The sequence below is a fragment of the Canis aureus genome, chromosome 24 (genome assembly GCF_053574225.1).
Source record: "Canis aureus isolate CA01 chromosome 24, VMU_Caureus_v.1.0, whole genome shotgun sequence".
NCBI classification, from domain to species: Eukaryota; Metazoa; Chordata; class Mammalia; order Carnivora; family Canidae; genus Canis; species Canis aureus.
Window position 1 is genome coordinate 5,265,143 of NC_135634.1, and position 13,372 is coordinate 5,278,514.

The window sequence follows — 13,372 nt, forward strand, 5'->3', positions numbered from 1 at the left end:
TCTCTCATGAATAAATAAGTAAAATCTTTAAAAATTTAAATAAATAAAATAATAAACTGTGTTTTCCTATGCAAATAAAAGCAATGTAGCATGAATAAAGAACAGAGGAATATTTTATGGGTTTAGGAGGTTATATCTACCCATAATTTTCTTGTTCTGTACTGAGTACAGAAGAATTAATCCAGGTAATCCTTGTCTTACATAACCTTTTCTATGTAGTGGGGGCAATATATCCTTATATAACTTAACAATATGAAAAAAGTAATCCATGATATAAAATTAGCTGTAAATCAGAATTCTTTTCAAATATGGACATTCAAGGTATATTATAGCAAGTATTTTTGGTGGAGATTTATGGGATAGCAACATTTTGTCCAATATATTGATAGCTAGATGAAAGTGTATTTTCCTTGAGTAGTCATAAATATTTTAAATTATGATTCATGGGGCAGCCCGGGTGGCTTAGCGGTTTAGCGCCGCCTTCAGCCCAGGGCCTGATCCTGGAGACCTGGGATTGAGTCCCACATCAGGCTCCCTTCATGGAACCTGCTTCTCCCTCAGCCTGTGTCTCTGCACACACCCCCCTCTCTGTGTCTGTCATGAATAAATAAATCTTTAAAAATAAAATCAATAAATTATAATTCATTATCCTGTACATTTTTATCAATAGAAATATAATATGGTTAAAACATTAAATTCTGGAAAATTACTTCCCTCTGAAAACTAGTATACTTGGGGGCCCCAAGGCCAGTCCTATGTTCAGTGATTTGCGAGAACAACTCACAGGACTCAATGTATATTTGTGCATACAGCTAGGATGTATTGCAGCCAAAGGATACAAAGAAAAATCATCAAAGGAAAAAGGTGTATGGGATGAAGTTTGGAGGAAACTAGGCACAAGCTTCTTAAAATCCTCTAGTACAGTCACATAGGACACACTTCATTCCTCCAACAATAGGTCATGTAACATGTGTGACAACATATGAAATTTTATCTTCCAGGGAAATTCATTAGGTACTGAGCCCAGGTGTTTTACTGGGGACCAGTCATGTAGGTAACCTCTGCTTAACATATACTAAATTCCCAACTTCCAGAAGGAAGATATATAGACAGAAAACCATATTGTTTGTACAGTTTAAGTACAGTGAGCCATTCCTTTTCATTTAAGGAAAGTTCTATATTAGTGTTGAGAACTTTTTACCACTAAACCAGTCTTGCATACAGGTCTTTCTGAGGGCAGCAGTTTTAGGCCTGCAACAGTAACCCTCTTTTTTTTCTTTAAGATTTTATTTATTCATGAGAGAGGCAGAGACACAGGCAGAGGGAGAAGCAGGCTTTATGCAGGGAGCCCGATGTGGGACTCGATCCCGGGACTCCAGGATCACATCCTGGGCCAAAGGCAGGCGCTAAACTGCGGAACCACCCAGGCATCCCATGCTACAGTAACTCTTTCTGCACAATTACCCTACTTATTTCTTTTTTATTGTTACATTTATCTTCCAAATCAAATTTCTTGTAGAAAGATAATACCTCTTTATTCAAATTTGCTTAAATAATGGGGAAAGATTTTGAAAATGCAAATAAAATTCATTCTAATCACATATTAACATATACACACACATCTGTACTATTAGACTATAGGTCTGTTAGGACGGTTTAGTTTTCCACTGAATACTGTTGTACATTGGATCTCTCAGGGAGTACACTCTGAAATGGAAATCAGCATGCAGGAAGTTTGCTTGTGAGCATTATTAGAATGAGTACCTCAAGGGTAAGGGAAGGAAATAGGTTTGGAGGAGAGAATAGGGCTACAGTGCAGCTGCAGTCTTCATGTATCAAGCTGACTCACAAGTGAATAAAGTGTGGGCTTTCTCTTCCTCTGATGGGGTGACCTACCCGGTCAAAGCCCTGTTTTCCATGTCCTTTCCAGGCCATGTATAAGTGATTCTCATCCACTTAATTGTCAAATTGGGAAAGATGATACTAAAGGACACTGAAGTAGATGACCTGGATGCCAACCCATTCCTCCTTGTCCCCTGCTATATCATCCTGATGATCAGTTCCTCTTTGGATCCTTCCATGCCATAGGCCTGAACTGAGCTGGAGGTGCTAGTGCATCAGAGGTGGATGACATGGTCTGGGATACCTGCTCAGTAAGCTGGTCTGTGCCCTCTGGCAATGCACAGGCTTGATTTTGGATATGTCACTTCCACCTTCGATGGAACCTAATGTTGAATACAGTGCCTGGCATAAATAAATAGGTGTTTACTAATTTTTTAAATGAATTCATGAGTGAATAAATGATCATACAAATGGGAAAAAAACTTTCTGGAAATATTAATAACCCACATAACTCAAATTGAAACATTTCTATATACCTATAACCTTCCAAATTAGTTATATATAATTGGTTATACTTTAAAATATTGTTATTCTGAGTTACTATCTCAACTCTGGAATTTAGTAACTTTTTGATTCAAGTTTTAGTCTTTATTTGTTTATTTATTTATTTATTTATTTTTAAGTTTTAGTCTTTAAACCAAGTTTTAGTATTAAGCACCTCACAGAGGGGGATATCCAAATGGCCAATGGACTTAAATCATTACTTATTCAATGGAATGCAAATTAAAATTATGAGAGGCCACCACAATTTTAAAGATTGATGATTCCAAGTGTTATCAAATATATGGAAGAATTGTAAATTTATGCAACCACTTTGGAATAGTGTTTAGTATTACTTTATACATTTAGCTGATCATACACCTACTCTATAAACCAACAATTGCACTCTTAGTTATATATTTAAAAGAGTAGTGCATATATTTATACCAAAAAACCTGTACAAGAATGTTCATAGCAGCTTTATTCATAACAGCCATAGACTGAACTCAAATATCCATCAATAGTAGATTGGATAAGATTTTTTGAGAGATATATATTCATACATATGTTATTCTTATGTAAAAACAAATATTCATATATTTATGAATAGTAACATTATATTATATACATATGAATAATAACAATAAAAACAAACTCCAGCTCACACAAAATCATGAATAATTACTACAGTATTAGGGAAAAGAGGCCAGAAATAAAAGAATACATATAATATGTTTCTATTTATATAATATTCAAAGACACGTACAACTAACTAAACCGTGGTGTCAGAAGATAGGATAGTGAGTGGTTACCAATAGAAAGGAGTAGAGGGCAGCCCGGGTGGCTCAGCAGTTTAGTACTGCCTTCAGCCCAGGGCATGATCCTGGAGACCCGGGATCGAGTCCCTCGTCAGGCTCACTGCATGGAGCCTGCTTCTCCCTCTGCCTGTGTCTCTGCCCCTCTCTCTCTCTCTCATGAATAAATAAATAAAATATTTTAAAAAAAAGAAGAAAGGAGTAGAATGCTGATTGGGATAAATAGAAGGTTTTCCAATGTGATGGCAATGTTCTGTTTGTTGACCTAGGTAGTGGTTACATGAGTATTTGCTTTATTATAATTCATGGAACTTAGTTCTCTATTTTGTGCACTGTTCTATATGTGCTATACTTAAAGCAGTGTTTTAAAAATAAAGTTTTAGTGGCTTTTAATGTTTCTTTTGGTTGATACTCTTACATATGCTAATGCTAAATGTTGACTATGGAGTTTCCTAATGTTCAGAATAAATCAGAGCATTAAAAAATACCCAGATGAGGTACTTGGGTGGCTCAGTCGGTTGAACATCCAACTCTTAATTTCAGTTCAGGTCATGATCTCAGGGTCATGAGATGTAGCCCCATGTTGGGCTATGAACTGGGCATGGGACCTGCTTAAGATTCTCTCTCTACCTCTCCTTCTACCCCTCACCCTCCCCTGCTTGCTTTCTCTCCCTCTCAAAAAAAAAAAAAGAAAAAAAAAAAGGAAGAAAATAACTATTTGACTGTGATATACTATTTATAAAAAAATCTATCAGAGAGGGATACTAAATATTAGCTATTACATATATTCCTACTTTGAGGAACCATAGCCACAAAATGAATGAGATATACTGCTACTGTAAGATGTATCTTAGAGATCCTTATATATACTTATTTGAAAAAAGGGTATGAGGCCTCTGGCTGGATCAGTCAGTGGAGCGTGTGACTCTTGATCTTAGGTTTGTAAGTTCGAGCTTCATATTGGGTGTACAGAGTACTTAAAAGTAAAACCTTAAAAAAAAGATAGATAAATAAGAGATATCACCTTTAAGATAAATAGGAGAAATGATCTTTTTAGCATGAGATTTGGAATTGCCAACTTAATAGTTAACCTTATGACAATGACTCATGGCACATATAACTATAAAAAAATCATCTTCCTAGAAGCAAAGACTTCAAAAGCTGATACCACTAGTAATGATTCCTAAAAGTAGAAAACTGTAAAATTTATTTTTTCTTTAGTGTGAACATCCTCATTTTTTTTTTCTGCTTAGAAGTGTTCTAGAGTGATTAAGAACTCTAGAGAAGAAAGTAACAAGGCAATCGTTAGTGCCCTGGAATCCACAGGACCTGAAGGAAATTCTGAGACTCATTGAGAGACAGATTGTTCAGGGAACCTCCTTTTGATAAGAAAAGCAGCTAGAGTAGAGAAAATACAACCAAAATATCCAAAATTAAGGGAATAATTCAATTAACTGTGATGATATTATAAAGTTACAAAAAGTTACATTCTAGGAAAATAGATAATTGATACAGCTAAATGTTTACCTATAGTAGTAAAGAAAAATTATAATACAAAATAGTATAATGGGATTATGGATAATTTATATTTGTACTTTGTAGTATTTTCTATAAGAATATGTGTACTTTTAACACAATTTAAAGTACCCAGCTTGGGGTGCCTGGGTGGTTCAGTCAGTTAAGTGTCTGCCTTTGGCTTGGGTCATAATCCCAGGGTCCTGAGATCTAGCTGCACTGGACTCCCTGCTCAGCAGGGAGGTGTCTGCTTCTCCCTCTCCCTCTGCTGCTCCCCCTACTTGTGCACGTGCTCTCTCTCTCTCTCTTCCTTTCTCAAATAAATAAATATGATCTTAAAAAAAACAAAAAACTACCCAGCTCAAAAAGGGCATTTAAGATAAGGAGCTGTTTTTTATAAGGTTCCATTGGTTCTACTAAGGAAAGAACAATACAGATTTTAAATAAATATAGAAAAAAACCTAAACTTCGTTTGGAACCAAACATATATAGGAGGTCAGGGTAATTATTAACGGAATACTTGTGTCTAATTGCTGTTAGTGTTTCCATTTGTTTTTGTAGGGTAAGATTGGGGCAGCCAATAAAAAAAAAAGAGTATGTATACTTCATAATAATTTTTAACTACATTATATTAAAGGAGATAAATCGAGGCGCTTGGGTGGTTTAGTCCATTGAGCATCAGACTTTTGATTTCAACTGATGTCATGAGCTCGGGGTCATGAGATGGAGCTTCACACAGGGCTCTGTGCTCAGCATGGAGTCTGCTTGTCCCTCCCTCTGCTCTTCCCACTCATGCACTCACTCTCTCTCTTAACTAAAAAAATTTTTTTTAAAAAAGGAGAAAAGTCAAGGGTTGCCTGGCTGGCTCAGTCGGTAGGGCATGCAACTCTTGATCTATCTTAGGGTTAGGAGTTTGAGTCTCACATTGGGTATAGAGATTACTTAAAAAAAGAAAAAAATATCTTTTAAAAAAGATTTTATTTATTTCTTTGAGAAAGAGAGAGAGCGACAGAGCAAGCATAAGTGGAGGGCTGAGGCAAAGGGAGAAGGAAAAGCAGATGCCTCACTGAGCAGGGAGCCTGATGTGAGGCTCAGTCTAAGGATCCCGAGATCATGACCTGAGCCAAAGGCAAACACTTAACTGACTGAACCATCCAACTGCCCTGAAAAAATTAAAAATTAAAAAAAGAAAAGAGAAATAAAAATAAAAATAAATAAAATAAAAATAAAGTCCATCTCCTAGAATGACTATAGAATACCTCAAGTCAAAACAACAGTGTAAATATTTGTGTACCTAATCCAGTGTGGTATTTTTAAAAATAGTATGGTAAAATTAAGGTGGTAAATGAAAATTTGCACTGGGTTTGGAGCAGATAATCAGTTTTTGCCTCTGCCACTTATTATTTAATGTGGCTTTATGTAAGTAACTCCTTCAGATTTAGTTTATTCACCTATAAGATGAGAATGACAAAATCCAAATTGAATGGCTAATATGAGAATTAGAAATTATTGAAAAATCTCCAGTTCAATAAATATCAGCTATTATTATTTTCTACAATGTAGTATTTTATTGAATATAAAGAATAAAGTAACAAAGAATTTATTTGTGGGAAGAAAATAAGACATATGACAATAATTTGAAACTGCAAGTGACAAAGCTATAACACTGTTATGCTTGCGTAATCTTGCAAGGGTCTCAGCTACTCTCATGTATTAAAAACTATGATACTCAGGAATGAAAAATGAAAAACTATGATACTCAGGTCAAATTTTGTTGACCATGGCTGATCACATATTGTGACCCAATATACCCACATATATATTTATATATAACTGAAACCATGTATGAAATAATACTTAGCCTTATGTGTGATGCATGCTAATATTTTGTTTTGTTCTATTTTTTATATTGCTATAATTCACTAAATCAATCAACTATTGAATTGCATCCTGCAGTTCAAAAAACACGGTTTTAAAAGAGGCCTAGTAGATTAAACATGTTTTTAGAGTTATGTACCTCAGCTTGATGATTAGTCATCATGTCAGTTAGATCTTATGGAAATGGTTGATATTAAGGAAGCTATTTAAAACAGCCTTAGCATAATATAAAAGCATGTAGTATAGTAAACAATAATGAGCTATTACTTGAATATGATATAAGTGAATGCTTGTGGTTAATTACCTCTTATACCAGAAGATGAAATTATTCTAAAACATTGTTATTTAATTAAGGAAACTCTTTGCACAGGAAATGGCTTATTCCCAAAATACAACATTTAAAAATATTTATATTGAGATATAATTGATATACCCCAAAATTTACCCCCCCCTTTTTTTTTCCTTTCAAGATTCTATTTAAATTTAAGTTAGTTCACATATAGTGTAGTATTAGTTTCAGGGGTTAAATTTAGGGATTTATCAGTTGTATATAACATCCAGTGCTCATTACATCAAGTGTCCTCCCGGATGCCTTTTACCCAATTGCCGCATCCCCCCTTAAAACGTCCCCTCCAGCAACCTTCATTTTGTTGCCTGTAGTTAAGAGTCTCATAATGGTTTGCTTTCCTCTCTGTCTTTATCTTTTTTATATTTTTCTTTCCTTTCCCCTATGTCCATCTGTTTCATTCTTTTAAAAGATTTTATTTATGTATTCATGAGAGACACACAGAGAGAGGAGAGACATAGGCAGAGGGAGAAGCAGACTCCCTGAGGGGAGCCTGATGTGGGACTTGCTCCCAGGATCCTGGGATCATGCCCTGAGCAGAAGGCAGATGCTCAACCAATGAGCCACCCAGGCACCCCATCTGTTTCATTTCTTAAATTTCACTTATAAGTGAAGATTTAAAATCATACTATTTTTGTATCCATTGGATAAATACCTAGAAGTATAATTGCTGTGTCATAGGGTAGTTCTATTTTTAACTTTTTGAGAAACTTCTATACTGTTTTCCAGAGTGGCTGCACCCATTTACATTCCTACCAATAGTCCAAGAGGATTCCCCTTTTTTTGCATTCTTGCCAATGTCTGTTGTTTCCTGAGTTGTTAATTTTAGCCATTCTGACTGGTGTGAGGTGGTATCTCATTGTGGTCTTAATTTGTATTTCCTTAATAATGAGTGATGTTTACCATTTCTTCATATGTTTGTTAGCCATTTGTATGTCTTCTTTGGAGAAATGTCTATTCATGTTTTCTGGCCATTTCTTAACTGGATTGTTTGTTTTTTGGGTGTTAAGCTTGATAAATTCTTTATAGATTTTAGATACTAGCCCTTTATCCAATCTGTTATTTGCAAATATCTTCTCCTATTCCATAGGTTGCCTTTTAGTTTGGTTGATTGTTTCCTTTGGTGTGCAGAAGCTTTTTATCTTGATGTAGTCCCAATAATTCATTTTTGCTTTTGTTTTCCTTGCCTCCAGAGATGTGCCTAGCAAGAAGTTTCTGCTGCCGAGGTCAAAGAGGTTGTTGCCTGTGTTCTCCTCTAGGATTTTGATGGATTCCTGTCTCACAGTTAGTCTTTTATCCATCTTGAATTGATTTGTGTGTATGGTGTAAGAAAGTGGTCCAGTTTCATTCTTCCACATAAGTGGTCCAGTTTTATATCTCCCACATAATTTATCCCTTTAAAGTGAAACTCATTGCTTTTTGGTATATTCACAAAGTTGTACAACCATCCTCACTATATACTTAAAGAACATTTTCACATCCCCCCAAAACCCCTTTACCCATTAACATTCATTCTCCATTCCTCCCTCCTCCAGCCCCTACCAATCACTAATCTACTTTCTGTCTTTATAGATTTGTTTATTCTTCCTATAAATGGAAGCAAACAATATGTGGCCTTATGTGCATGACTTTGTCACTTAGCATAATTTTTCAAAGTCATTCATGTGGGAGCATATATAAGTATTTTATTCCTTTTTGTGGCTGAATAATCCAGTTTTTGGATCTGTCACATTTTGTTTATCCATTAATCAATTGATGGACATTTGGGTTGTTTATACCTTTGACTATTATGAATAATGCTGCTATGAATATTCTTACACAAGTTTTTGTGCATATGTGTTTTTAATTCTGTTGGGTATATGCCTTGGAATTGAATTGCTAGGTCAATTGGTAACTCTTGTGCCTTTTTGAGGAACTGCCAAATTATTTTCCAGAGCAGCTGTACCGTTTTATATTCCCACTGGCAATGTATATGGATTCTAGTTTCTCCAAATCTTTATCAACATTTGTTATTACTCTTTCTTTTTCTAGCTATCCCAGTACTTGTGAAGTTGTATCTCATTGTAGTTTTGATTTGTACTTACCCCAGGACAAATGATGTTAAGTATCTTTTTGTGTACTTGCTTACTATTTGTATATCTTCTTTGGAGAAATGCCTGTTCAAATCTTTTGCCCATTTTTTAAAAAAGATTTTATTTATTTATTTATTTATTTGAGAGAGAGCAAGAAAGCACAAGTAGGGGGAGTGGTAGAGGGAGAAGGAGGAGCAGGCTCTCCACTGAGCAGGAGTCCAATGCCACTAGATCTCAGGACCCTGGGATCATGACCTGAGCTGAAGACAAACATTTAACTAACTGAGCCACCCAGGCACCCCCTTTTGCCCATTTTTAAACTGGGTTTTTGTCTTGTGTTATAAGAGTACTTTATATATATTCTGGTTACTAGACCTTATCAGATACATGATTTGCAAATATTTTCTCCCATTCTGTTATTGTTTTTTTTTCCTGTATTAATGATGTTCTTTGAGGCAAAAAAGTTTTGATTTGGATGAAGCCCAATTGATCTTGGCTTCCTAGAATCTTTTTTGTTGGTTACTTGTGCTTTAGGTATCATATCTAAGAAATTTTTGCCTAATCCAGGAGCACAAAGATTTATACATGTTTTCTTCGAAGAGTTTTTATAGCTTTAGCTTCTTTTTAATTCAATTTTTAGTCAATTTTTGTATATAGTGTAAGATTGGGGTCCAGTTTCAGTCTTGTGCATGTTTATCCAGTTGTCCTAACCCCCATTTTTTTTGTAAGGACTATTCTTCCTTATTTGATTGTCTTTGCACCCTTTTAAAAAATCAGTCAACCATAAACATACATTTCTTGACTCTCAGCTCTTCTCTGTTGATCTATAATTTTACCCTTATGCCAGTGCCATACTGTCTTGATGACTAGCTTTTCAGTAAGTTTCGAAATAAGTAAGGGTGATTATTTCAACTTTATTCTTCTTTTTCAAGATGGTTTTGTTTTTTTGGAGTCTCTTTAATTTCCATATGAATTTTAGGATCAGTTTTTCAACTTTTTTCATAGGGATACCACACAGCTGGGGAAAGGGGGCAAGTTAAAATGCTACAAAGTTTAGTATTTTTGCTAAGTTTCAGGTGTGTGTGTGTGTGTGTGTGTGTGTGTGTGTAGTGTGTTTAATAAATTCTCCAAGATTGCTGCAAGTACTTGGTTACTTTCCTGAGCTCTGAAAAAGTTTCTTCTGACCACTTTTCCCAATTTTTCCATTGCTTTTATGGAGGAAAAAAATTTCTAAAGTCCTCCTTCTGTCATTTTTCCTGACATCACTCCCTGAGTAAGGTACTTGTGAAAAGCACCTTCCAGGGAATTGAAGCTGACTCTACTCTTAGGTAAGGGTGTAGGGAAGTTGGCTTTATAAAGATCTGTAAATCAATAAAGGAAAGATGGTCCCATGGAAATCCAAGAACAGGAATCCCAGTATAACTGAGCCCACAGTATTAAAACTAGAATTCAAGGAAGCTTTAAAAACCTGAGCAGAACATCTTAGTTCACTACTATAGTGGTCTGTCATACAGAAAAGTAGTTAAAGGCATAGACTTTGAACTCAGCCTTTCTGGATTCAAATTCCAGATCCGCTTACTAACTATATAACCTTGTTTTGCACACCTATATAACAGGGTTAATAATAGTACCTACTTCATAGGGATTTTGTGAGGTTGATGTGAATCAGTTAATAAATAGAATTTAGAACAGTCCCTGACATAAATTATGTTCTTTAAAAATGTTGCTGTTATTTTTATATAATCAACTAGTTCAGTCTCTACTTCACTTTTCTTCTCATTACTGACTGCCGTCTTCACTCTCTACATTTTTTTAATATCACAGACCTTGGTATATCTTAGTTTCAATCTTATTATAATTTTAGGTACATATCTTTGGCTTACTCACAGATCCTTATTTCTTTATTCTCCCTGCCTGACTTCATGGCTTCTCTCTACTTTCTTAGCTTTAATTCATATTTCCAGAGGCAGTATCAGAATGGTCCATCTCATCCCTCTTTGGTCAGAGCCTTTTACATTAGGCCACCTCATGGACTCCTTCCAGGCCTTTGGATTATCTGCCCTTGAGTTGGTTTCCTCTATCTGTAATGAGATAATATGGTAATACATATGGCTGTTTAGGATGGTACTATAAGCATATCATGTTTTTGCTGTACATGATGATGACTGAAGAATTATGATTAACACTTCTTTTATTTCAGGAGAAGATATAATTCAGTTAATCAGAAGACAATGAATGCCAAGAGAGGACCAGTAAAAAAGATTACAAGATCAAACCATCTTCCAAAACTCAATCCGTAATTGTAGAACTGGGTGGATTTCTATATCTTCCTTTTTTTCATCTGTAATATTCAACTGGTGAAGTTAATGTTTAACACATTTTTCAGGGAATGAAATAGACAAGAAAGAACTATCAAACTTCTGTTTAGCTCCTCTTCCAGAAGTTTGTTCCTTTGTCTGTATGAAAATAATTTTCTCAAGTGATAGATCCTAAAACATCTAATAGCATTGCTTATGATTTTAGAAATATCCTAGAAAGCCTGAAGGTTGGCATTATTACACTTAACATTTAATAATATATCCATAACATATGCTGATAGTAACATTGCTATTATATTTGGTTTCTAGTTGACTATCAGCTAAAAATATGAATTCATCAAAACATTTGGCTATTATAGGCTCTATCCTGTTTGGGTCTTTTAAACTTATGGTTTAAACAAAGCTACAAATCAGATGGATTTTATTTTTTTTTAAGATTTTTTATTTTATTTATTCATAGAGACACACAGAGAGAGAGGCAGAGACACAGGCAGAGGGAGAAGCAGGCTCCATGCAGGGAGCCTGACGTGGGACTCCATTCGGGTCTCCTGGATCACGCCCTGGGCTGCAGGCGGCGCTAAACCGCTGCGCCACCAGGGCTGCCAAAATCAGATGGATTTTAAATTTTGATTTGAACTATCATGGTGTTACAGAAATAGCCTTGAACCAATAATCAGCTTGGTTATAATTCCCACCCTGCCGTGAACTTAGGAGATTTTGGGCAGATTCCTTCATCTCATTTTTATTTCCCACATCTGTAAAATGATGGAGGCAAATGATACAACTTCTAAGCTTTGTACTTTGCTAGAAAACTAATATTTAGGGATCCCTGGGTGGCGCAGCGGTTTGGCGCCTGCCTTTGGCCCAGGGCGCGATCCTGGAGACCCAGGATCGAATCCCACATCGGGCTCCCAGTGCATGGAGCCTGCTTCTCCCTCTGCCTGTGTCTCTGCCTCTCTCTCTCTCTCTCTCTCTCTCTCTCTGTGTGACTATCATAAATAAATAAAAAAAAATAAAAAAAAACAACTAATATTTATTCAACTACAAGGTCCTACTACTTAGCACATAGTAATTTAAATCATTTTATGATGTTTCTTAATTCACAGTGATGGGGGATCCCTGGGTGGCTCAGCGGTTTAGCGCCTGCCTTTGGCCCAGGGCATGATCCTGGCATCCAGGATCAAGTCCCACATCGGGCTCCTTGCATGGAGCCTGCTTCTCCCTCTGCCTGTGTCTCTGTCTCTCATGAATAAATAAATAAAATCTTAACAAATAAAAATAAAAAGAAGCTAATAGATTGATCTGATCTATGAATTAGAAAATTTTTGAATTTATAGAATATCCTTTTATTTTAACAAGGCAATTTCATAGATATTATCTCAGTTACAGGGAAAGCCTTGTTATCTGGAGAACCACCCAACAGTGAGTTTATCATTATTGGAAATGTTCAAGGCTGAGAGACCTTTGTCAGGGATGTCTTAGAAAGAATTCCTGCAATGAGTGGAAGTTGGATTCAAAGACTGCCAAAAATCCCTTCTGTGATTCCCTGCTCATTTATCAGATAAGAAAACCAGAGACGAAAATCCACTTCCTGAAATGTGATTGTATCATGTAGGCTGTAAATATGGACTTTCAAAAACATTATGGAGGGGATCCCTGGGTGGCTCAGTGGTTTAGTGCCTGCCTTAGGCCTAGGGCGTGATCCTGGAGTCCTGGGATCGAGTTCCGCGTCGGGCTCCCTGCATGGAGCCTGCTTCTTCCTCTGCCTGTGTCTCTGCCTCTGTGTGTGTGTGTGTGTGTGTGTGTGTGTGTGTGTGTGTGTGTCTTTCATGAATAAATAAATTTAAAAAACAAAAACATTATGGCTTTACCAGTAGCCACAACTAACAAAACCAGGTATAGTATTATTAATGGCCACTTGTTAAATGTAAACCAAAAACAGATATTTTTTCATCTATAAGAAACAGTGGTTTTCTTTTTTCTTTAAACAGTGGTTTCAAAATGATAATTTTCAATACTAATACATCTGAAGTTTAAAAGTTCTAG

The 13,372-nt window shown here is 35.8% G+C and overlaps 1 protein-coding gene across 1 annotated transcript in view; it reads left to right on the forward strand.

The window, feature by feature from the left end:
• Positions 1-11,787, forward strand: part of CCDC169 (coiled-coil domain containing 169) — a 49,953-nt gene extending 38,166 nt beyond the window's left edge. The window contains 1 exon segment of the mRNA XM_077868078.1: positions 11,209-11,787. Coding sequence (XP_077724204.1) covers positions 11,209-11,308 — 100 coding nt within the window. The 3' untranslated portion in view covers positions 11,309-11,787.
• Positions 11,788-13,372: the final 1,585 nt, after the last annotated feature.